Source organism: Bubalus bubalis, chromosome X, assembly GCF_019923935.1.
Source record: "Bubalus bubalis isolate 160015118507 breed Murrah chromosome X, NDDB_SH_1, whole genome shotgun sequence".
Classification (NCBI taxonomy): domain Eukaryota; kingdom Metazoa; phylum Chordata; class Mammalia; order Artiodactyla; family Bovidae; genus Bubalus; species Bubalus bubalis.
In genome coordinates, this window is record NC_059181.1 from 9,467,422 (window position 1) to 9,492,262 (window position 24,841).

The 24,841-nt window shown below is 41.9% G+C and overlaps 2 protein-coding genes across 6 annotated transcripts in view; one reads left to right on the top strand and one right to left on the bottom strand.

Moving 5' to 3' along the window:
- The window catches only part of PIR (pirin), a 97,760-nt gene extending 97,329 nt beyond the window's left edge, over positions 1-431 (bottom strand). Inside the window, exon 1 of one of the 2 annotated variants that reach the window (XM_044937185.1) lies at positions 137-431. The gene's annotated coding sequence lies outside the window, so the exon portion shown is untranslated. The remainder of the gene's footprint in view (positions 1-136) is intronic. The other variant, XM_006067076.3, reaches the window with a different exon arrangement.
- A 10,362-nt stretch (positions 432-10,793) lies between these two features.
- BMX (BMX non-receptor tyrosine kinase) overlaps positions 10,794-24,841 on the top strand; it is a 44,924-nt gene continuing 30,876 nt past the window's right edge. For 2 of the 4 annotated variants that reach the window (XM_044936629.1, XM_044936628.1), the window contains exons 1-4: positions 15,881-15,995; positions 18,818-18,964; positions 20,243-20,347; positions 22,218-22,299. In XM_044936629.1, the coding sequence (XP_044792564.1) occupies positions 15,900-15,995; positions 18,818-18,964; positions 20,243-20,347; positions 22,218-22,299 (430 nt within the window). In that variant the 5' untranslated portion in view covers positions 15,881-15,899. Of the gene's footprint in view, positions 10,966-15,880; positions 15,996-18,817; positions 18,965-20,242; positions 20,348-22,217; positions 22,300-24,841 lie in introns of those variants that run through there. The other 2 variants (XM_006041541.3, XM_044936627.1) reach the window with 2 other exon arrangements.

A 24,841-nucleotide genomic window follows, 5' to 3' on the forward strand; every position in this document is an offset into this window, starting at 1 on the left:
GAACTCAATTCTCCACCTATGAGCATCTAGAAAGTATTTTACGTCCAGCCCCCGCCCCCAATTTGAACTATTTCTGGATCTTTCCAGACTCCTCCAATTAAGATCTATGCACGTGCACCACTGACGAGGTACTTACCAGATCTTAGTGCTCTGCAGAAAGAAAAGTCGTCTGCGACTTGCACCAAACTGCAGGGGACTACTTAAGCATCTCTGGCCATTTCTCTTAGGAGACTCCCCTGGGAGTCTAAAGCGGGCCAGAGAGGGCGGGGTCTGCCCCGCCAGCCCCGCGGGCGCCAGGTACTCGAGCCCGGTGAAGGGCGGCTACAGCAGCCCGTTTGGAGGCTGCAGCGAGGGGCGTGGAGAGGGCGGGCTCGGAGGGCGCCCCGCGGCTGCCTCACCGTGACTCAGCGCTTCGCTGCCAGTGGCCGCAGGGAGGCTGGAGGCGGGAGTCCACGGGTCTCGGAGGCCCTGGGCAAGGGCGATACTCCTTGATTGACAGTCCGCCGCCGCGCGGATCCCTTCACCCCGCCCCTCGCCACAGCTCCGCCCCAGCCTGTTCGGCTGCCCTTGTGATGGGCGGGCGGGGAAATGTCACTGGAGAGAGGCGCTCTGGGCCCTAGGAGGCATGGATGGGCCTAGCAGGTGCTGTGTTCAGGCCAAAGGTCCCAACTGGACCTCCTCGGAAAACTTGTCTTTGCCTGGAGTCAGCTACCTCCATCACTTCTTGGGCCTTGTGTGACCTTGGGCAGGTAGCTCAGCCTCTCTGTGCCTCGAGTGCCTCCCTTGTAAAACGGGCGTGGCGACGATAATACAGTACAAGCTGATGGGGTTGTGATGAGAATTAAAGGAGCTGGGCAGGCCCTACTGCTGCTGCTGCTGCTAAGTCGCTTCAGTCATGTCCGACTCTGTGTGACCCCATAGACGGCAGGCAGCCCACCAGGCTCCGCCGTCCCTGGGATTCTCCAGGCAAGAACACTGGAGTGGATTGCCATTTCCTTCTCCAATGCATGAAAGTGAAGTCTCTCAGTCGTGTCCGACTCTTAGCGACCCCACGGACTGCAGCCCACCAGGCTCCTCCGTCCATGGGATTTTCCAGGCAAGAGTACTGGAGTGGGGTGCCATTGCCTTCTCCGGGGCAGGCCCTAAGCACTGCTCAATTATTGCTTACATCATGAAGTTGCCGCTTTTACAGGGCTATGCGTAGGTGCAGAAGCCTCTAAGGATTTCTATTCTGTAAACAGCAGAAAGCTCATTGCCTGCTTTTGAAGAATAAAGGTGCTGGATAGTAAATATTTTCAACTTTGCACGTGTTCTCTGAGACGGCTGAGGCAGTTGGCCGTTGTAGCAACAAGCCAGCCAGAGACAGCACGTAAAATAAGTGGGTGCGGCTGCGTTTCAATAAGACTTTAATTATGGCTGCTGACATTTGAATTTCATGGAATTTTCACTTATCATGAAGTGTTACTCCTCTCTTGATTTTTTATTTCAAGCACTTAAAAGTGTAAAAACCATTGTTAAGCTCACAAGCTCTAAAAACAAGGTAGTGGGCTACACTTGGCTGCAGGCCTAGTTTAGGGACCTGCTCTAACGGGCATGTAGAGGAAGGGCTTTTCCCCAGATTACTTATATGTCAGCGTCAGCGCGGCTCAAATCGCCGCCTTACTTCAATGAGTCAAAGCTAAATGAGATAATATACAAGAACATTAAAAGTGCCATGAAATAATCTTGCTGCTTATCTTCATTATACTTAACCTTTGCAACTGTCTCCAAAGAAAACAGAAGTAGGGACTCTCTGTTGGGCACTTGGCAGTCCTTGGTAAATACTTCTGCATTCCCTACCAAATAGTTCAACGCATAGCCAATTGCCTGAGCCTGAAACCCAAGCCATCATTTGTCCACCTTGAAATCCTGTGGATTCTGCTCCTATTATCTCTTAAATATGTCCAGTGCTTCCCACCATCCATCTGCTCTGGTAGTCAAACCATTCTCCAAGTCGCAGGGAAATGAACCAACCGCCTAAAACCTTCCTTGCCCTCAAGAGAAAATCCTGTGATGTCTTTAACCCAGCCTCAGCCTCAGCATGCTGATACTTACTCAAGGATAAACATACACACACAGAGGTGGCCCCTCTTTCCTTTTTATGCTGAACTTTTTAAGGCTCTCGAATGTGCATTCACTCTTTTGTCGACTTGCTATGCCTCTGCCTGGAACTTTCTTTCTCCTTGATCTGGCTCATTGCCATTCATCTTTCAGCTCTCAGTTTCCACATCACCCCCTCTAGGAAAACTTGCCTGTCTGTCCTCTCAAATCCGGGTGAGATGTTTGACCTGGTAAGCATGCCGACTACACATTGTTACCACGATTACACATTGTTGATCAGTCATTGGTTCTCCTCCTTTGGAAGAGTCTATTTTCCTAAGATGGTTCCAACAGTGTCTCCCACATGCACATCTTCTTCTTCAGTGTGACCTTGACACACCCCACCATCACAAGTGGAGTTTACTTCTGTTCCTCCTAAGTCTAGGCAGGGCCTGTGGCTGCTTTGACCGATGGAATACAATGGAAGGGGTAGTGCCAGTTCTAGGTGTGGCTCTGAAGTAGCCTGGCAGCTTCTGCTTCCTGCCTTCTGGAAGTCAGTTGCCTTGTAAAAGGAGTGATGACTCTGAGACCAGCATTCTGGAAGAAGCCCACACCACATGGAGGAGTAGTCTTGGAAGAAGAAACACCATGTGAGGAAGGAGACAGAGGCCAAGGACACTGTGGCGCCAGATATATATACAAGCCATCTGGGAAGTGGCTCTTCCAGGCCCAGCTGCCATCGCTGACTCCGTATGTCTAAGACATGAACACTTAACTGCATTCTTCCCAACTTCCAGACCCATAGACTTGTGAGCAGATAAACATGGTTGTTTCAAGCCACTCAGTTTCCAGATTATTTGTTTAGTGATGATAGATAACTTGAAAATATGCTTTGATGCAAGAAAAGAGATGTGGTGGATTTTCAAAGCTCTCTGGAGTAAAAAAAGATTTCTACAAATATTTACCCTTTCAGAAAGCAAATCTGTTCATCTAAATGTTACTACCAAGGCAAGCAGCCATCCAGTAAGATAAAAATGTATTAAACTAGACTTGAGAGATGAAATGTTGTGTCCCACTGGGCAGAGCAGTAACCTCTGAAGCGCAGGGGTCCTTAAAGTTTCTTCAGTTGCACGTGACGTTGAGAAGGATGGCTTCCTGATACAAGAAAACAGGAGAAGATGGATGCACTCTACATTTTTACATGCTTCCATATTGGACTTCCCATACTCCTGAGGATGCTTTCAGTTTACCACATGTTCCAAGCTTCCCCTGGGACTCAGAATCCCCTCCACCTCTGAAACAGGCAGAAGAGCTCCCTTTCTTTCTTAACTTTGAGAAGGCAGTCGCAGGGAGAAGCTAATTCAAAGGCGTGCATTGTCAGGGCAAGGCAGAGAAGTCTACTTGTAGGCTGTTGCACAGAAAAAAAAGAGTAGACCTTAAAAGCTAGAAGACTTAAAATGAGGAAAAACAAGCGTGGCGGCAGTGGGGGGGAGCACAAATTTTTACAAATGGAATATGCAGCACGTAACATTTCACTGTAACAGGGCGGGCTTTTGAAATGAGAAATGTGACTTCGTACATGGAGCTATGAGCACTTTTCACACTGTCACTTGCCATCCAGTCAGCGATGCTGAGCAGGCAGCTGGATATATGAGTGTGTAGATATGCCATCAGCTGCTAAATGATTCCAGGTAGCACCATTATCTATCTTTGAGGACACCCACATTATCAACGTATTTTATGAGATCATTTTTCCTTTTTCATTCAAAACGCTTCTCGAGAATATACCTTATAGAAATACATGGACATCTTAGACATTTCATCATTTGCCATTTTTTCTTCTTCAAGCAGTCAACTCAAAAAATCTTTCTTAAAAAAATCTTTTTTTCAACATTGGTCAGGTTTTGGTAATTTGCCTTAAAGCACAGTCACTGCTGTTCATTAAATGACAAATATGTCTGGAATACTCCGTATTAGGGATTCAGACTCTCTGACTCCAGGAAATGGCTCCAAGTCAGCGACTGATTATTTTATAAGCATTTGTTTATGAAGGATATAGATATGCTCATGGTCGAGGACATTAAAAATATCCAGGAACGATGTGTACACTTGACTCCCATTTCCACCCTCGTGAGAGCAATCTGCATGGACACAGTCTGGTCCATTAGCCAGGGTTCTGACCTAGACGCTACATGTGATCAACCACTGAAACTCATAACTGCCTTTCCCATGGGTTTCTGGCAGTGTGCCTGAAAGGAACAGCTTATGACCCTCTCTTTTCAGCCACCGAACTTTCCTAGAATTCACCACAGGCAAAACATTCTTAGCCCTGAAAGGCTGATTCATCTCTGAATGAAGAAAATGGACAAATTTAGGTGAATGATTCCCTGATACTTTACCCAGTTATCCTGAAAACCTTTCTCAGTTTTCAGCTCGTATAATGCCATGTCTTCTGGCCCAATGAAGGCTACTTTCAAGATTACAGTGTTGGAGTTAAAATAAAAGGCTAATTTGAATTAATATTCAGTTACATACTCTGAAGTGTCTACAGATAAAGTTTGCTAAGTTTGCAACTTACTTTAAATGCAGCAAAAAATAACAGTAACAGTAGTGGTGGGGAAAAAGTGAAAATGAAAGTTGCTCAGTCATGTCTGACTCTTTGCAACCCCATGGGCTATACAGTCCATGGAATTCTCCAGGCCAGAATACTGGAGTGGGTAGCTGTTCCCTTCTTTAGGGGATCTTCCCAACCCAGGGATTGAACCCAGGTAATAGTAGTAGTAATACCAATAAGGTGGATTGACAGATGGATAGAGGGTTGATAAATAGATGCCAAAACAAATGCAGTAAAATGTAAATATAGAATCTAGCGGTGTATTGTTTTTTTTTAAACTTTTTTGTATTTTGAATATTCATGATAAAATTTTGGGAAAAAATAATTTGAATCAAAGTGGGAATCGTAGCTGGAAGTTCCATAAAGATCTCCCCTTTGCCTACTTCTTTTGCTTTCAACTCTGGTAGCTCGTACACTATACAATTTAGTGAAGATGTATTGAATTGAGCTGTTGAGCTAAATTCCAAGCTTCTAGGTCACTTCCACAGCTGGCAGGATTTTTCTAGGGCATGAGTTGGCAAATTTTTTCTATGTAGGCCAGATAGTAAATATTAGAGACTCTGCAGGCACATGGCCTCTGTCACAACTCAACTCTGCCATTGGAGGAGAGCAGCCTCACCCAATACGTGAACAAATGACTGTGGCTGTGCTCCAATAAATCTTGCTTCCAAACACAGGTGATAGTCACAGCTTGCCAGCTCCATCCAGACCCCAAGTCCTTACCTTCCACTAAAAAATGGGGAGTGAAATTGATAAAATGCCAACAGTCTATGTAAATATTTCACAGATAGCAGGAAAGGGCACAACAAAACCACACAACAAGGAATTCCCTGGTGGTCCAGTGGTTTGGACTCAGTGCTATCACTGCTGAGGGCTCAGATTCGATCCCTGGTTGGGGAACTAAGATCCCGCAAAAAAAAATCCCCACAGAACCAACTTTTCTATGTCCACCCTAACCCTCCCCCTCCACTCACCATCTCCTTTCATGAGGAAAAAAAGGTTATTTGTTCCACCACTGAACCTGAGGTTTAATATGCAAACATTCTTAGAAGAGATAACACATTCATCTTTGGTTCCAGTAAGTGTAACCTATTCACATCAGAACCCAGCCTCCAGCCTCTTAACACCAGGAGGCATAAGAGCCAGAGGTGACAGAGTAATGGCCCCCATAAAGAGATTCTTGTGGAAAAAGCTCAGGCTACAGAGAGAAGCTATCAGAGCTCTTGTGGGCTTACTCTTCAGGGAAGAGAGACAGATAAGTAAATTGTGTAGTTGGTTTTAACATGTTAGGTGCTATGAAACAAAGATAAAGTGAGCAGACTAAGGGAGTCTGGGAGTGCTGGGTGGAGCGAGGTGTAGTATTAACAAGATGGTCTAAGTAAGGCTCATTAGCAAGATGCCTTTTGACACAGAACCTGGAGATGAGGAAATGAACCACGCAGATGTCTGTGATGGTTTGGCAAGCAAAAGAAACAGCCTGTGCAAAGACCCTGGGGTGGGTAGTGCTCAGAATATTGTAGGAGTGGCAATGTAAGGTAGAAAAATCATAAGATGATGTTAGAGATGGCATTAGGGGACCAGAAGATGGGGGACCATTGAAACGTTCAGACAGGAGGAGTGGTGGGCTTTGACGTACATGTGAAAGCATTATTTTGGCTAGACAGTGGAGGATAGCAGGAAATAAGTGCAGAAGCAGGGAGAGCAGCCAGGAGGCAAGCGCAATACTCCAGGTGACAGATACGTGGCAACTTAGACCAGTAGGTAGCAGTAGAGCTGGTGAAAAGTGGCCAAATTTGGGATATATTTTGAAAATATGGCTAACCATATTTCATGATGGATCAGATGCTGGCTGTGAAGGAAGGGTAAAAGTCAAGGGTGATCCCACATTCTTTGGCTTGAGCAACTGGAAGGTTAAAGTTGCTATTAGCTGAGAAGGCAAGCCTTGTAGGAGGAGCTGGTTTGAGGGGTTAGTCGGGAGGTCAGCTTTGGACACGTTAAGCTTGAAACAGTTATTAGTTATTCCAAGTATAGATGGGCAAGCTAACAGTCGAATACAAGTCTGGAATTCAGGGGAGAGGGCCTGGCTGAAATTTGGAACCCTAAACATATAGATGGTGTTTAAAGCCACGAGTCAAAGGAATTTTTTAAAGAGAAAACTAGAGGTCAGTCAGAAGCCAGAAGAAAGACAGACTGTCTCCCTCTCTCCCCTTCCTCCCTCCCTCCCTCCCTCTCTCTCTGTCTCTCTCTCACACACACATACACACACACAAACACAGATAATGGTTCTTTCTTGTAAAAAATGTGAGCACTACTGTTCCCAACTGAACAAGCGTGTTTACATCGTGAAGTCAAATCACCCCACAAGCTTGTTGCCTGCTAAAAGCTCAGGAAGAGAAGCTAAGATGAAATTCCTATGGGTCTCCCTGGCTAGAGGTGACAACACAGACCATAATTTAAGCAAATCAAATCACGTAATGGAAATAGCAGGTTGCCACAACAAGTTAGAATTGGACTAAAGACATGGAAAATACAGAGCCCAAGAAAGGTTCAGGAAAAGTGGCAGAGGAAGTGAATGAATAGAATAAAGAAATAAATCTGGGACATTTTGACTCATAGGAAAACACTCCTCCCAGCTGCCCTCGAATGTTCCAAGCCCTCAAAAAGGGATGAGAATCCCAAGAGATTGTGCCTAGGTATTTCGAGAGTTCTGCCACTTCCTCCTTCCCTCTCCTAAATTGACTTTTTATTCTAGAATTGATCTTCAGCCATGCTACCATGTTTAAACAGCAGAGTAAGTACAAATTACCATATGGGAATGGAAGTGAATTAGCAGAGGGTAGAATTAATTTATTTGGCTAAGTTGCTTTGCCACGGTCACCCTGCTTCACCCTCGGTTTCTCAAATGACTGCCTACTTGATTGCTAGAGGATGGAGAACTGTGTGGAGTCCATCAGTGACTTCTTTGCTGATGTCAGGGTGTTAAGTTCTCTTGTTTTAAATTGTTCTAAAGGACTCTTTGTCATTCCCTAAATTCCAGTTTCAAACAGAAGTATTTTTCAGATATTCTACGGTAATTAAAACTTTACTGTGGTCCTTACTCCACGGGACATAAGTCCCCTGAAGGTTTGGGCTGCCTCTGTTCTGTTTACTGCTGCATCTCTAGCTCCTAACAGAATGCTTAGTAGACAGGTTCTCAAAAGACTGCAGCACGCCAGGCTTCCCTGTCCATCATGAACTCCCCGAGCTTGCTCAAACTCATGTCCATCCAGTTGGTGATGCCATCCAACCATCTCATCCTCTGTCGTCCCCTTATTCTCCTGCCTTCAGTCTTTCCCAGCATCAGGGTTTTTTCCAATGAGTCAGCTCTTCGCATCAGGTGGCCAAAGTATTGGAGCTTCAGCATCAGTCCTTCTAGTGAATATTAAGGACTGATTTCCATTAGGATTGACTGGTTGAATCTCCTTGCAGTCCAAGGGACTCTCAAGAGTCTTCTCCAACAGCACAGTTCAAAAGCATCAATTCTTCGGTGCTCAGCTTTCTTTTATAATCCAACTCTCACATCCATACATGACTACTGGAAAAACCATAGCTTTGACTAGACGGACCTTTGTTGGCAAAGTAATGTCTCTGCTTTTTAATATGCTCTCTAGGTTGGTCATACCTTTTCTTCCAAGGAGCAAGCATCTTTTAATTTCATGGCTGAAGTCACCATCTACAGTGATTTGGAGCCCAAGAAAATAAAATCTGTCACTGTTTCCATTGTTTCCCCGTCTATTTGCCATGAAGTGATGGGACCGGATACCATGATTTTCATGTTTTGAATGTTGAGTTTTAAGCCAGCTTTTTCACTCTCCTCTTTCACTTTTATCAAGAGGCTCTTTAGTTCTTCTTTGCTTTCTGCCATAAGGGTGGTGTCATCTGCATATCTGAGGTTGTTGATATTTCTCCCAGCAATCTTGATTCCAGCTTGTGCTTCATCCAGCCTGGCATTTCTCATGATGTACTCTGCATATAAGTTAAATAAGCATGGTGACAATATACAGCCTTGACATAGTCCTTTCCGAATTTGGAACCAGCTGTCCATAGCTAAGCCTAAAATAAATCATTAGGTCACCCTGTTTATTTAACTTATATGCAGAATACATCATGAGAAACGCTGGACTGGAAGAAACACAAGCTGGAATCAAGATTGCCGGGAGAAATATCAATAACCTCAGATATGCAGATGACACCACCCTTATGGCAGAAAGTGAAGAGGAACTAAAAAGCCTCTTGATGAAAGTGAAAGTGGAGAGTGAAAAAGTTGTCTTAAAGCTCAACATTCAGAAAACTGAGATCATGGCATCCGGTCCCACCACTTCATGACAAATAGATGGGGAAACAGTGGAAACAGTGTCAGACTTTATTTTTTTGGGCTCCAAAATCACTGCAGATGGTGACTGCAGCCATGAAATTAAAAGACGCTTACTCCTTGGAAGGAAAGTTATGACCAATCTAGACAGCATATTCACAAGCAGAGACATTACTTTGCCAACAAATGTTCATCTAGTCAAGGCTATGGTTTTTCCTGTGGTCATGTATGGATGTGAGAGCCGGACTGTGAAGAAGGCTGAACACCGAAGAATTGATGCTTTTGAACTGTGGTGTTGGAGAAGACTCTTGAGAGTCCCTTGGACTGCAAGGAGATCCAACCAGTCCATTCTGAAGGAGATCAGCCCTGGCATTTCTTTGGAAGGAATGATGCTAAAGCTGAAACTCCAGTACTTTGGCCACCTGATGCGAAGAGTTGACTCATTGGAAAAGACTCTGATGCTGGGAGGGATTGGGGGCAAGAGGAGAAGGGGACGCCAGAGGATGAGATGGCTGGATAGCATCACTGACTCGATGAACGTGAGTCTGAGTGAAGTCCAGGAGTTGGTGATGGACAGGGAGGCCTGGCGTGCTGCGATTCATGGGGTCGCAAAGAGTCGGACACGACTGAGTGACTGATCTGATCTGATCTGATTACTGATTACATACAGTCAGTGTGCACAGGAGAAGATAGTAAGATGAGTAAAGCCATGATGTTGTAACTCACAAACGTAAAAAACAATCTTATGGTTCCCAAAAGGGAGGCAGGGGAGGGAGAAATTAGGAGTTTGCGATTAACAGATACACACTGCTATATATAAAATAGATAAACAACAAGGACCCACTGAATAGCACAGAGAACTCTACTCAATATCCTGTAATAAACCATAATAGAAAATAATTGGAGAAAGAATATATTTATGTATGTATAACTGAGGAGAGGAGACAACCTACTTTGGATAGGTGAAAACATCTGACTTCATTATGTCTTCTAGTGCTGCCATGCCTAGGCATTTGCACACTGCAAATATTATTATTATAAGCCATTTTTCTTTTAAATTCTCTTTATTGCCATATTCAGGCAATATTCTCCTGTCTCCTGACTGCTGTCTCCTCTCTTGTCTCCTGTCTCCTCCTTCCTCTCTCCTGTACACCTAAAACTAACACAACATTGTAAATCAATAATACTGCAATAAAAATTTTTAATAAAAAATAAAGTTTAAATGTTGCAATGTCATAAATCATTAGAGTGATAATCATAAATCAGTCAAATGATAATCACATTCTTTCATTGCACTCTTGGTGCATGGTACATTAGCCAAACCCATCTCTATTCCATTTCTGGATTTCTTAAGCTGTGGAAATGGGCTTCTTTTTGGTCATTTGACCATCTGACTTTCTCATACCCTCTCTAGCCTCCCTGGGTGCATTCTTGAGCTTAGTTTTCATTTCTTATTCTCTGCACACTTTTGCGTTACCTCATGGTTTCCTGACTCGTGTGAGAGGAGTCAGCGTCACAAGCAGGCTTTGGCCGAGATATTTTCTCCTCCTTTCCAGCACAGAGCTCTCCAAACAAAGACAGGTTATCACATGTACCCGAAAGCTGCCTGGGAAAAGCAGGAGCTGTAGTTATCAAAGTTGGAACCTGTATGAAATATGCTTTTGTCTCCGTTTTTGTTGCACTCAATCAGGTCAACAAGTGTTGGCCAAGCGTTGAGCGTGGTTTCCTGTGGGATTGTGTAAGGCCTTGCAGGACAATAAACGTTTGGGGGGCACTGAGTAATGTGGCCATTTCTGACTTGGCAGCCGGGAAAATGTGAGACAATTTGCTGCTGCTGGAAGGAGGACAGCTGGGGCTGTGTTCCTGCAAGAGCAGAGCTACCTCACAGCCGTGGCCTTGGGCAGCAGGACCAGCCAAAATGGTGCGTGTAAGCGGCAAGTGGCTACAAAATAGGTTTGCATCTGGGTGTTGTAGACCCTGAAGTTCACAGATGGGGTAGCGGGGGGAGCGCTTTAAGAAAAGTACTGCAAAATTATGAATGTGACGTTGATGGGGCTCTTTGGTGGGACCATGTCGTTCAGGGGCCTGCTATAGGAAATTCACTGGAAATTCCCTCCTAGCTCAACATCTGGTTCATGGAAACAGTCAGGTTGTGTGCACATCACCATTGGCTTGATCTGGCTTTATGTCGTTTCCTCTGCTGATTTTCTCCATACTATTCTTTAGCCTTTGCCTTTCCAGGACTTTGTTTCTTCCTTTAGTTATTTATTTTTTTAATTGAACTATAGTTAATTTACAATGTTGTATTAGTTTCAGGTGTACAGTAAAATGATTCAGATATATATATATATATACACACACACACACACATATATGTAGTTTTTCAGATTCTTTTCCTTTATAGGTCCTTCCATGACTTTTCATACTGGCTTCATAACTACTCCTGAAAAGATAAAGAAATGTTAGTCAAGCCTTCTTTTATTTATCTGGGTTTTTTGATGTTATTTTAGGTAAGAATATTTGGTCTTAGCTTCCTGAAGTCTCCCTAAGTCAGGAGTCTGGGGTATTTTAGATGGAGGTAGAAGATGGGAGGGAGGTGAACCACAGAGTTGCAGCCAAATTCATAGAATTTTGAAAATTCTCATGGACCATGATGGTTTTATTGGATTGAAGAGGTTGTACAACTATAATGTAGTCTAGGTCAGTGTTTTTCAAACTCTCTTGTGCACATAAGTCCTCTGGGGATCTTGCTAAAATGCAGATTCTGATGTACTGGGGCTGGGGTGAGATCTAAGAGTGTGAATTTAAAACAAGCTCCCAGAGTATGTTGATGCTACCTGTCCATGGACCACACTTTGAATTAACATCCAAATATTGATTTGTTAGAAATCTGGTGGCACAAATACACAGTCAATCTGATTTTAAGGTAACCAGTCCCAGGACTGAAAGCTTGTAACAGACCCACAGAGCAGGTGCTTGTTGACTAGAGAAGGCATGGGGAATCTTCTTCCCAATACCTCTTATCCCCGGGGGGGCAGGGGCAGGGGCCCTGGGGGAAGAGGGGTGAGGCTTGAAACGTATGTTGAAGGTCATCTCACTGTCTCCAGTTTTTAAACTTCACTATGATCTTTTGAAAAACTTCACCTACGGAGTGATGAGAGGAAGGGGTACAGGTTTCTGGAATACCTACTAGGGTGCTAGGCATCATACTGCCATTTTCTCTCGACTCCTCACAATCCTTTGAGGTGGTTATTGTTTTACTCCCTTTACAGATAGGGAAGCTGAGGTTTAGCAGGGTTAAGTAACGTGCCACATTGCATAGAGAGAGGGCAAGGATTTGAACCCACCAAAGCCTGGTGCTTTTGTCCACATCAACCTGTATCCTTAGCAGTGTAACGTGTTAAACAAATTCAGCATGAGGTATTAGGATGTGGATTTAGCACTTTTTGCTTTTTTCCTAAGGAAGCTGCCCAGAAAGGTGTCCTGGGCAGAGGGGAGGGAGCAGAAGGAAAGAGGTTGCTGAGAAGAAGGAAGGGTTTAGCAAAGCTCTATGAGGCACTGAAGACAAATTTCACACCTAAAGCAAATATTAGCTCCAACAGGAAAGACACTGGCATTCTCATCTTCTTTGTCTAAAAATGGCTTCACAAACTGTGTAGTTTTCAAAAACTCGTTTTGGAGCAACCAAAGTATGGTGTTTCAAAATGCTGGATTCAAGTGTCACTATTAAAGGATTTCTGTTCACGTCGTGCCAAGATCAGTTGTAACTTTCTCTTGCCTGCAAAATATCACGTAAATGGGGACCTGGCAGCTTCTGCGGGGTGTTTCCCAGGTGGCACAGTGGTTAAGATACGTAGTTTCTGTGGAGCCAGTATTCGTCTCAGGCCAGGGTCTTAAGAGTTATATTTTTCAATCACTTTACATGATTCTGAGTTAAGCTTTCTGTTCCCGTTTAACTTACCATCATATTTTTTTTCAGTTATTTAGCAGGAAGATAAGCAGGCCTGGCCTTGGGCAAATAGTGGAAGATCAAGTTTGTCACAGGTCTAGCCATTTTGGGTCCCAGTCTGCACTTGGAGCGTCTTCCCTTTCCTTCCTGCCCTCCCTCCTCCACTGCTTTCCCATGCTAGGTATTATTTTAATATCCTGACACCTATCAAAATCTTTAGGTAAATGACATGCAAAGTAAAAGAGGATAACTAAATCAAATAAAGGGGTAAGGAACTGCTACCCTCACCTCTCAATTCTAAAAACTAAAGCTTTAAAGGCTCTATCCTGAGCCAGTCAGGAAATATACACATTGGTTTCAGGAACTATCCGACAGCCCCTTTTAACTGGACATACCTTTCTCCCTTCCTTTCCTGCTTCCTGCTCCTCTTCTGCACCACTTAGAATTTATTCCAACTTCTGTGGTTGTATGTTCTTACCTATTTTCAAAACGTGGGCTAGAGTTTTGCTGTTTAACAGTGCTTTGGAGGTTCCTGCTGAAAGATTACTTAACGGGTCACATCTTTCTATTTCCAATAAAAGGTCCCTTGTGTGGGTCTGGCAAGACTGAAAATGATGCTGAGTCCTACCATATTGAAGCTTAAGCAAGGCTATCATATGTTTAGCTGAACACATAGATGTTTTACTGTATTTATTGCCATGAAGGGGTGGGCAGTGTCCCAGACATGACACCAGTGATCTGGCTCCCTGGGCTGTGTCTCTCAGGTCACACTGCTGCAATTCTGGCTAAGTCACCTAAGCTGTTGGGGCTCAGTGTTGCTTCTGAAAAATGACTTTCAGGGTTTCTACCACGTTTGATACCCTGTAGCTACCTCCCTACATTTAGGTTGGAGCGTTCTCTGATTAGGATGATTACACAGCTGGCATGTTCTTCTCTACCATCAGTGTTATGGTCAAGAATATGGGCTGTGCATATACACAGAAAACAAACTTCTGACTACCAAAGGGAGAAAGGGGAGGGGAGGGATACATTAGGGGTTTGGGTTTAACAGATCACACTAATATATATGAAATAGAGAACCAACAAGGACCTACTGTATAGCACAGGGAACTCTACTCAATACTGTGTAATAACCTCTAAGGGAAAAGAATCTAAAAACAATATGCAAGTGTGTATTTTATATATATATATATATATATATATATATATATCTGGTTAATTCAGCACGCACCTTTTATGCATTAAAGGTTACACATGGTTGCTGACTTCCTTACAGAAAATACTGAATTCTTCCAGCTTTTCTTTTCTGCCTCCCCTGCACTTTAATCTTCCTAGTTTCGTGTGTTTATGGAAATAGGCAGTCTGAACTATTTGGTAAGCAAATTGATGCATCTATTCTATGTAGGTACTGATATACTAGTATCCAGCCAAATCCCATCAGCTTCTCTATGGAAATAGATCTCTGGTTTCTAGCTTTAGGATTGAATTTTATTCTGTTTAGTTTCTTTTTTAGTTCAGTTAAGTCGCTCAGTCGTGTCTGACTCTTTGCGACCCCATGAATCGCAGCCCACCAGGCCTCCCTGTCCATCACCAACTCCTGGAATTCACCCAGACTCACGTCCATCGAGTCAGTGATGCCATGCAGCCATCTCATCCTCTGGCGTCCCCTTCTCCTCCTGCCCACAATCCCTCCCAGCATCGGAGTCTTTTCCAATGAGTCAACTCTTCGCATCAGGTGGCCAAAGTACTGGAGTTTCAGCTTTAGCAGCATTCCTTCCAAAGAAATGCCAGGGCTGATCTCCTTCAGAATGGACTGGTTGGATCTCCTTGCAGTCCAAGGGACTCTCAAGAGTCTTCTCCAACACCACAGTTCAAAAGCATCAATTCTTCGGTGCTCAGCTTTCTTCACAGTCCAACTCTCACATCCATACATGACCACTGGAAAAACCATAGCCTTGACTAGACGGACCTTTGTTGGCAAAGTAATGTCTCTGCTTTTCAATATGCTGTCTAGATTGGTCATAACTTTCCTTCCAAGGAGTAAGCGTCTTTTAATTTCATGGTTGCAGTCACCATCTGCAGTGATTTTGGAGCCCAAAAAAATAAAGTCTGACACTGTTTCCACTGTTTCCCCATCTATTTCCCATGAACTGATGGGACCAGATGCCATGATCTCAGTTTTCTGAATGTTGAGTTTTAAGCCAACTTTTTCACTCTCCACTTTCACTTTCATCAAGAGGCTTTTTAGTTCATCTTCACTTTCTGCCATAAGGGTGATGTCATCTGTATATCTGAGGTTATTGATATTTCTCCTGGCAATCTTGATTCCAGCTTGTGCTTCTTCCGGTCCAGCGTTTCTCATGATGTACTCTGCATATAAGTTAAATAAGCAGGGTGACAATATACAGCCTTGACGTACTCCTTTTCCTATTTGGAACCAGTCTATTGTTCCATGTCCAGTTCTAACTGTTGCTTCCTGACCTGCATACAAATTTCTCAAGAGGCAGGTCAGGTGGTCTGGTATTCCCATCTCTTTCAGAATTTTAGTTTCTTTTTAAACCTTCTCAAATGAATTTTCCTTAAATGTGGGTAGGCAGACCTGAGTTAGCTAGTCGCTGGAGATGTAGCTGAGTCAACAGTGGTTCCAGAGCCCTGTTGACTTATTGTGCTAATACAAGATGGGAGATGTTCTATTTCTGAAAATTAGTCTTCACCATAGAAATGCCTCCAATTTAGAATCTAGGCTAATCTCAGAAAAGAGGGAAGTACAAGGAAGGGACAGAAGAAAACAGCAGGAGAAAGGCTTGTTCAAACTTGATCAGGAATCAGGTTTTGTCTCAGAAAAAAGTGATCAGGAGGTAAAAAAAGTGTGAGTCATCCAAACAGGGTTCTTTAAGTTTGTTAAGATGCTCGGAGCCCAGCTTAGGGAGTGGAACTTTGAAGGACATCAAAAGCAGGTGGCTCCAGGTGTTTATGACATGAGAACCATGGATTACAGACACGTATGTACAGCATGTGAACTCATTTTTGTGAAAAGAAACAACTGCCTATGTAATTTGAAAAAAAATCTAGAGGTATATTCACCAAAATGTTAAGTTTCCTTTTGCTTGTCTGTGCTTCTTGGTTTTGCTGAATAAATGCATATCCATATGATTTTAAAAATGAAAGCCAAAAAATTCACAAAGGTTAGGATTTGGAATAAACATTTTTGTTAAAATTTGACAAATTATATTCCATCAGATGCAACAATGTGTATAAATTCTTGGAGTTGTATTAGAAAATGTTCTGGAGGACTTGGTACCTTCCTTTCTAGTCAATGTCCTTCTTCCCTTCAATATACGGAAGAGACTTTGTGAATTTCATTTGTCAGTGGTTTCTGCGGTTCATCATACTAATTCTTTAGATAAAATTCCCCAAGAAAGAATCTTTCATGTGATGAATGTGCAAATTCTATAAACAGAAAAGCATGTGTATCACACGTAGTACCAGGAAGGACTGTGCACTACCTTGGATATTGGAATTTGCATTTTTAAAACAGTGCTTTTTTTTTTTTTTTTTTTTGAGTTTGTGGGATGTTATTTCACTGATCAGGAATCGAACTCTGGTCCCCAGCAGTGAGAACATGGAATCTTAAATACTACACAACCAGGGAATTCCCTAAAACAGTGCTCTAAATTTTATACCTTGATTCAGCATCTGAAATAAATGTTGCAACATTAACTTTATATTCAAGTAACCACCACATCTATTTAACTACCACTCTGCTTTGAGGAAGAATGTTTCAGGTGTGGATATAAAAGATCTTTGACAGGAGTTTTCACAGTGTTCTCTTTCAGCTTTGTTAATTTTTTTCATGGAGAAATTTAAAAGGCAAAAGTTCCCTACACCTCTGACCAGTATGATATGGCTCCTCCAAAGCAGACTTTAACAAAAAGTAGACCCTTCATAGTTTCAGTAAGTCTTCAAGTGAATTCTCTTCCAGCCATAGGCTATAGGTGTAGAAAATAATCTTATCTGAACAGGCGTGTGTGTAGACTTTATCATGGAGGCAAAGGTGAAAAAAGATGTGATCCCTGCCTTCCCAGATCTGGCTGGGTTTACTGCACCCCAATCTCTGCCTCATTTTTGAGTCCAAGGCAAACAAACCAGTGACCATAGAGAATAGCACTCAAAGGAATTATACTTTTCTTCCAGATAAAACAATATTCAAGGTAAAGAGTTACAAAGACTTTACTATATTTAATGGATAAGATTACTACTTCTGCCTAAGAGAAAAGCAATACCCTTGGAGAACGTTAGAGGGATTCATAAATAATCGCCTGATCCATGTATGATAAACGATAAAAGCTGAGTTGCTTGATTCCCATTTTTAGAGTGGCGTGGCCTATGTCAGGAGGGAAGTTGTCTAGGCCTGAGATAGTTTATTCTATGTCAAGCTGAGTTTCTCAGTCTCCCTTTCTTCCACTCCCCTACCCCAGCGGGCCCATCATACTCCAGGGCCATGCCCATTAGTGATTGGATGGGTTCACTTGGCATCTGCCTCCATCCAGACAGAGCAATGTCTGTGTGGCTGCTTCCTGATCAAGTGATGAATTGGATGCAAATACCTTCTTTTTAATGCATGACCCTGGCATAGCCAGAAGGAATATGAGTGGGGTGCCTCAGAGCAGTGACTTTTTGCCTAGAGCTTGAGAGTTAAAGACATAGAAGCACACTTCTTCGGCTCTATCGAAATTAAGGTGAGTAAAGTGAATTACCTTCAGATTATCAGTAAACAAAAAAGATAGTAATGATTGGGCGTCTGACTGCTAAGAACCATGTGATTTCACAAAGCAAAGAAGAACATAAGGAAGTTGTTCTCTTGTGACTGACTACTTACCATTCCTTTTCATTACCAGACCTGGTATCAGACAGAGGGTTGAAGCAACAGAAGAAATCAGAAAATGCATTCATTTTCCAGAAATAGCTTAACTTTTAATGTTTTATGCAGTTCTGGAAGAAAAAGCGAGAGTATTTTAGTTTATGAAGCACCGATTCTTTCAGTTCTTTTACATCTCTCTTGATGAACTTTTGAAAAAGTTTAACGCTCAGAAATAGTGAAAATTATACCCATGTCCTTTATGCTAAAGATTGATCATGTTCAGGGGTTGTGGTGTCATTTAGCAACAATATCAGAGTCTCACAGTAGTTTGGATAATTTGGTCCAACAATTGACCCCATTAGTGGAGGGAAATTTCAGTTGATCAGTTACCTCAAACGTGGTGAACTGTCAGGAGTTGAAATTTTTAAAAGTTGGATGATACTCAATTCAATTCAACAAATGTCTGTAGAATACTTAAGGAAAAAGGAGAATTTTGATGTGGTGGTCTGGAGGGTAGTGTGAAGATGGTGAATGTATGATCCAAAGTGGGGGATGAGCACACATAAAAATGATATTAAAAAATCAACATATTTATATAAGTCATAGCCAAGGCAGTAGGGAAAAAGTGCAGGTATGTATGCATTTAAGAGCGTGCTTTGTTCCATTTTCCTCTGTAGTTCTAAATCTAATTTTTTTAAATTAAGAGGGCAGCAGAGGTTGAGACAGTTAGATAGCATCACCAACTCAGAGGACACGAATCTGAGCAAACTCTGGAAGATAATGAAAGGACAGGGAAGCCTGGTGTGCTGGAGTCCATGGGGTCGCAAAGAGTCGGACATGACTTAGCGACTGAACAACAATACTATCCCTTAACGAGAAATAGTTGGATAAAAATTATGAAAGCTAAAAGAGAACCTAGCCATATGCTGCTAACACTCATTTTAATCACTTTCTTTTATTTAGGACGACGATATGGACACAAAATCCATTCTAGAAGAACTTCTTCTCAAAAGGTCACAGCAAAAGAAGAAAATGTCACCCAATAATTACAAGGAGCGGCTTTTTGTTTTAACCAAAACAAACCTCTCCTACTATGAATATGACAAAATGGTAAGCCTCTTATTTATTCCATTGTTTTTATACTACTTATTTTTAAGTCTCCACTACTGCTACTGCTACTGCTAAGTCACTTCAGTCGTGTCTGACTCTGTGCGACCCCATAGACGGCAGCCCACCAGGCTCCACTGTCCCTGGGATTCTCCAGGCAAGAATAGTGGAGTGGGTTGCCATTTCCTTCTCCAATGCAGGAAAGTGAAAAGTGAAAGTGAAGTCGCTCAGTCGTGTCTGACTCTTAGCGACCCCATGGACTGCAGCCCACCAGGCTCCTCCGTCCATGGGATTTTCCAGGCAAGAGTACTGGAGTGGGGTGCCATTGCCTTAGTGCTTAATATAAGGAAACAGAATTCTCAGCTTACACAGTAAAAATCAACTTGTACTCTCTTATCCCATTGTCTTTTCTTAACCAGGTTATAATTAATTCAAGATGCCAGTGTTAGTCACTCAGTGTCTGACTCTTTGTGACCCCATGGACTGTAGCCTGTCAGGCTCCTCCGTCCATGGAATTTTCCAGTCAAGAGTACTGGAGTGTGTAGCCTGCTGTGCTGGAGTCCATGGGGTCGCAAAGAGTTGGACATGACTTAGTGACTGAACAACCAGGGGATCTTTCCCACCCAGGGATCGAACCCAGGTCTCCTGCATTGCAGGCAGATTCTTTACCATCTGAGCCACCAGTGAAGCCCATAATTCAAGATAAAGGATTTTTCAAACATTGGTTAACTTTACTAAGGAAAAGTGTAACTTTAGAAGACTGACTCTCAACTGAGGGTGATTTTGCCCCTAAAGGACACTCAGCAATGGCTGGGACCATTTTTGGTTGGTTGTCATCACTGAAGGTGGAAGACAGTTTGCTATTGGCGTCTCCTGGGTGGAAATAAGAGTATTTATATGCAGCCGAGAAATCTATCATGGTAGAAATACTGAAATACTGTCATAAAATTGAAAAATGAAAATGCGTTGTGGAGTTAAACCTTGATGTTACTGAGTAGATTAACCATATGGTAGGAGATTTGAAATGTGTTTCAAGATTATCAAATAATTAAGTGCTGCTTGAAGACTTGCTTTGGGGGAATTTAATTAAGTTTATGTCCACACTCGAAAAATATATTATGTTGTCATTGAATTTTTACTATTATGGAATAATTGGAATGATTTTCACATGCTCATGTCATCTCACAATCTCTCCCTCCTAAGCATAACCTTAACTTTATGCATTTCTTTGTGCACCACTGTATATCGCATGAGGCATCTTATATTTTCCTTTTAATTCAGAAAAGAGGCAGCAGAAAAGGATCGATTGAGATTAAGAAAATCAGATGTGTGGAGAAAGTTAATCTTGAGGAGCAGACCCCTGTGGAGAGACAGTACCCATTTCAGGTAAGGGGAAAGGTAACATCCATTGGATGGATGGCTGTTCTTTTAGTATTTTCTACTACGAACTCAGTATTGGGGGATAAATAAAGACATTGCAAAATGGTTCATTAAGATGATGGCATGTGCTTATATTTATGTAACCATAGACAGCATTCTCAACCTCTCTCTCTGAATTTGTAACATCCCCAGATGGGAGTTGGGCAGTTTACTAAAATTCGATCCACCAAGCTCCCTTCCCTAGAGGGAAAGAAAGATAGATAAGTGTGTAAGCCTCAGTGGTCTGACTTGCCTTGGGGTCTGATGATCTCTTTTATCCAAAATTGCAGAGCATTTCCATTACACTGCAAGGTACTAGGCACACTTTCAGGAATAAAATGCCATCCCTGTCCCCAAGGCATTTACAGAGCGTTAAGATGAAAACATCAGCGTACCCATGGTGTCCCAGAAAGCAGAAGCTGCACTCCTCACTCTAAGAGGTCAGGGAGACTTCCTGTTGGAGGTGACACTTGGGTTGGGAAAAACAATGGGGTTTAGCTCAGCAAAAACAGGAGGGCAGCAAAGCCAAAGAAATAGCAGATGTCAAGGCACTGGTAGGTGGAACAGTATGGCATATTTAGAGAGACCCAGATGGTGCTTAGAATTAAGCAGCCCAGTGAAAGAGTGACAGAAGAGTCTGGAAAGGTGGGCCGGGCCATATCATGAATGGCATTGCATGGCATGCTAAGGAGTTAGAATTTTACCCTCAAGTATTTCAAACACTGGCCTGCTGTAAAGACTGTGCCTACAGTACAGATGGGAATGGCCTGATCTAACAGCTTCCCGCTTTTATTATATTAGGAATATTTATCTGTCTGCTCTAAAGACAGACGGACTATCCTTCCAATGGTCAGATTACCCTGTGCTAGTATGAGGGAACAGTGGCCAAAAATGAAATAAAATAAAATAATCCAGTTGGTGAACAACCCATACTTCCAACTTTAAAAAAAAAAAAAAAAAAAAAGAACATTACTCATTTGGGATAAACCAAGGGAGTATGTGCTCATGGCAGAAGCTTCGAAATGAATATCAGCATGGCATGGAATGCTCAAAAGTACACTGGCTTTGATGCCCCACAAATATTCTCAACCTCTGAGTTTGTTTCCTCATTTACAGTGGGCATAATCTCATATTTTTGTAGAGTTGAAAGGGAATAAAAATGTTAAACTGTCTAGAAAAGAGCATAAATGCAATGCATTGTTTACCCACAAAAGCTGAATAAACTAGAGAAGGATCTGGGGAAGACATTAGAATGTTCACACATCTCACCAAATGTCTTAAAAAATAGAAAACTGTTTATCCTAGGGACTCCCAACGTGGGACATGACCGTAGGGAGTCACATTTTAACCCAGCATAAGCATGAGCTATATAATGATCAGAATGAAAGGAAATTGACCAGGATGGCATAATAAAAGGAAAGGACATCCCATCCCTGAAGATATTTTCCAGAATAGAGCAGATAAACACTTTGCAGTAGGCTACAAAGAGAGTCATGCACTGGGTTGGTGGATGGACCAGAACACTCCTAAGACATCTGTAATGTCTAAGGTCTTATACTTTTATAATTCTCCATGGCTCGGGGATTCCTGCTGAGACCTCCATATTTGCTGCTAGATGCATCATTGCTGTGGTTTTCTGAAGTGTAAACATATCTGGGATAAAATATATTGAAGGGTAGAGGATAAAAATAACTAAAATTTAAAAATCTAATTCAGAGCTAATGTATATCATGTAATAAAACTCAATGTTTCTTTTGAATAACAAAAATTTTGTAGTTGCACCAGAGTGAACTATAACACAGTTACATCGAAACACACCAAATATTTTCCTTTCCAGATTGTCTATAAAGATGGGCTTCTCTATGTGTATGCATCAAATGAAGAGAGCCGAAGTCAGTGGCTGAAAGCATTACAAAAAGGTACTTTTTAAAAAGTCATTAAAGGGAGTTGCTGACTGAGTTCTTTGAGACTTGGTGGAGAAAGATGTGGCAATAAAAGGGCCTACCACCAAGAGAGAATCTGTTGATTTTCCTACCAGCCTCAGAGAACGTGCTGCACTCACCCTCATTTTGCATTCTCTTTGTTACCTAGAGGAAGCCTGGGGATCTGATTCTCTTTCCTGCCTGGTAGCACAGAGCTGGCGTTGTGCGTAGTGCTATCCAGCAGCTGGGAGGAAGTCAGGCCACCTGCTCTCCACCCACTGTGCTTGCCTTTATCAGAGCAAAGTCTAGGTCCTCATGGGGCTCTGGCAGCTCCTGTAGCTACTGTACTTTCGATGTTTTTTAGAAATTTATGTCTTAACACTTACAAAGTATTTATCGTTTGCCAGCTACTAGGTCGAATAGCTGTAAAACACTCTCTTAGGTAATCCTCTTGACAACTCTATGGCAAGGAGTAATATTATTCTCTGTTTTCTAGATAAGTGAAGTTAAACAGACATGGCCAACATCAAATACCTAATTACAAAGAACATATAACTCAATTACCCAAATCCAACTTTTTAAGAGTACAGTATAAATGCCAGGCAAAACTGGGAATTTGATGAAACATTTATTTAGTGATTCTTAGGCTGCCCCGGTAACATCCTTTGGCAGAAGAGAGAAAATTAATAGTAACTTGTCACTATGATGTTTCTCCCTACGATATTTTTATTTTAAAGGGGGGTAAAGGTGTAAGGACAATACTTAACTCAAACGAATGGCTCTACTGGTAGAATTTAAGCTCCCAGATGGGGATGTGAGCATTGGAATATAGTAGAGTGAGCTTAGGTCTGAGTCTCAAATGTGCTAGATAGTGAACTCGATCAGGCGACACCACCTCTCTGTGCCTCAGCTTACCTGACTCTGTAAGAGCCATGGTAGCAACAGCAGCTCCCCTCAAGTTTGCTGAGTAGGTTAAACGAAATGGTGCAAGTAAGGGAAAATATGTAAATGTGAAGTCCTATACACATATTAATATATGAGTTTCTCTTAGAGTCATTATTAGATGGTAGGAGTATTGCAGTGTGGACTTCTGGACTTGACTGGAAAACAATTAGTTACCCCCAAAGCTAAATTCATGTAATAGGAAGTAATAGCAACCCTGGTACACAGAGACCAGTACCTTACAGAGCAGAAAGGCATGTAATGTACCCAAAGAACTGCAATGACCATTAGGGACTAAGGTCAAGAACTAGTGGTTTGTAATACCAACTTCTTTTGCTTTTTGTGACTTCTGTAATAATTTCCCTTTAATTCCCATTAATATTTGGAAAAGCTTTTAATGCCAAATTTTTTAGCTAAGTTGAGTTGAATTAAACTAAAGAAATGATATTAAAGCCCACTGTTGACCGAGCACCTCCTCTGAGCCACACATTATGCTGGATGCTTTACATACATTGGCTCATCTCCTCCCAATGACCCAGCAAAGTAGATACTATTATTCCCAGACACTTCCTGGAGTCAGGGTTGTAAAGAAGGAATGTTGTTCTCCTGGTATCCAAATACGGAATCCTCAAGATGAATATAAAATCAAGAAGGAAGGAGTTTAAGTCACACCTAGACCAGCCCTCCCTACCTGGAGACTCTTCTTGAACTGTTCTCTACTAAGACCTTGTAGGTTTCTCTGCTGCATTTTGAGAGAGGTGAATTTGTTGCAGACACAGTATTATACTCAAATATTGGAACTTCATTTCTTTGCATTCAACATTGCCCTATTCCCACATTTTTTTAAAATACACACATACTCCTAGAAAAGTAATTCCATATTCCTTAGTATTATATTCCCATCTAATCCTTTGTGGAAACAGGTCAAAAGTCACAAAAGACAAAGAAGGGACAAGGAACTGTTCTAGATCAAGAAAAACTAGATAACTAAATGCCATGTACGATTCTAGATTGGATCCTTGATCAGAAAAAAATGAATGATTACAAAGGGTATTATTGGAAAAACTGGAAAATTTTTAAATACAAAATGTATATTAAGTACTAGTATGGTATCAATGTTAAATTTCTTGAATCGGTCATTGTATTATGGTTATATAAGGGAATGTACTAGTTAACAGAAGTTACATGCTAAAGTATTAATGGGTGACATTATTTAGGTCATGATATCTGCAACTTACTGTCAAATGGTTAAGCAAAATAATGATAAAATTTTAATAATATGTATGTAAAAAAAGAGACTAAGAAGAAACAAATGTGACAAACAGTTAAAAATAGGTGAATCTGTATGAAGTGTATATAGACATTTCCTTCACTATGCTAGCAACTTTTCTGTACACTTGAAATGTTTCAAAATAAAAAGTAGAAGGGGGAGTATATGTTTATTGGAAATTTCTTTTCTTCTTGTTAAGATCTAGTCCTACTCTAAAATCCTAACACCAAGCTGATGTGTATATGTATTTTCTAGTAGGTATTTTTTTAAGACTGATTTAAGTTATTGTGTGTTCTCTATAAACATGGTTAGACTTTTCTCTTTGGC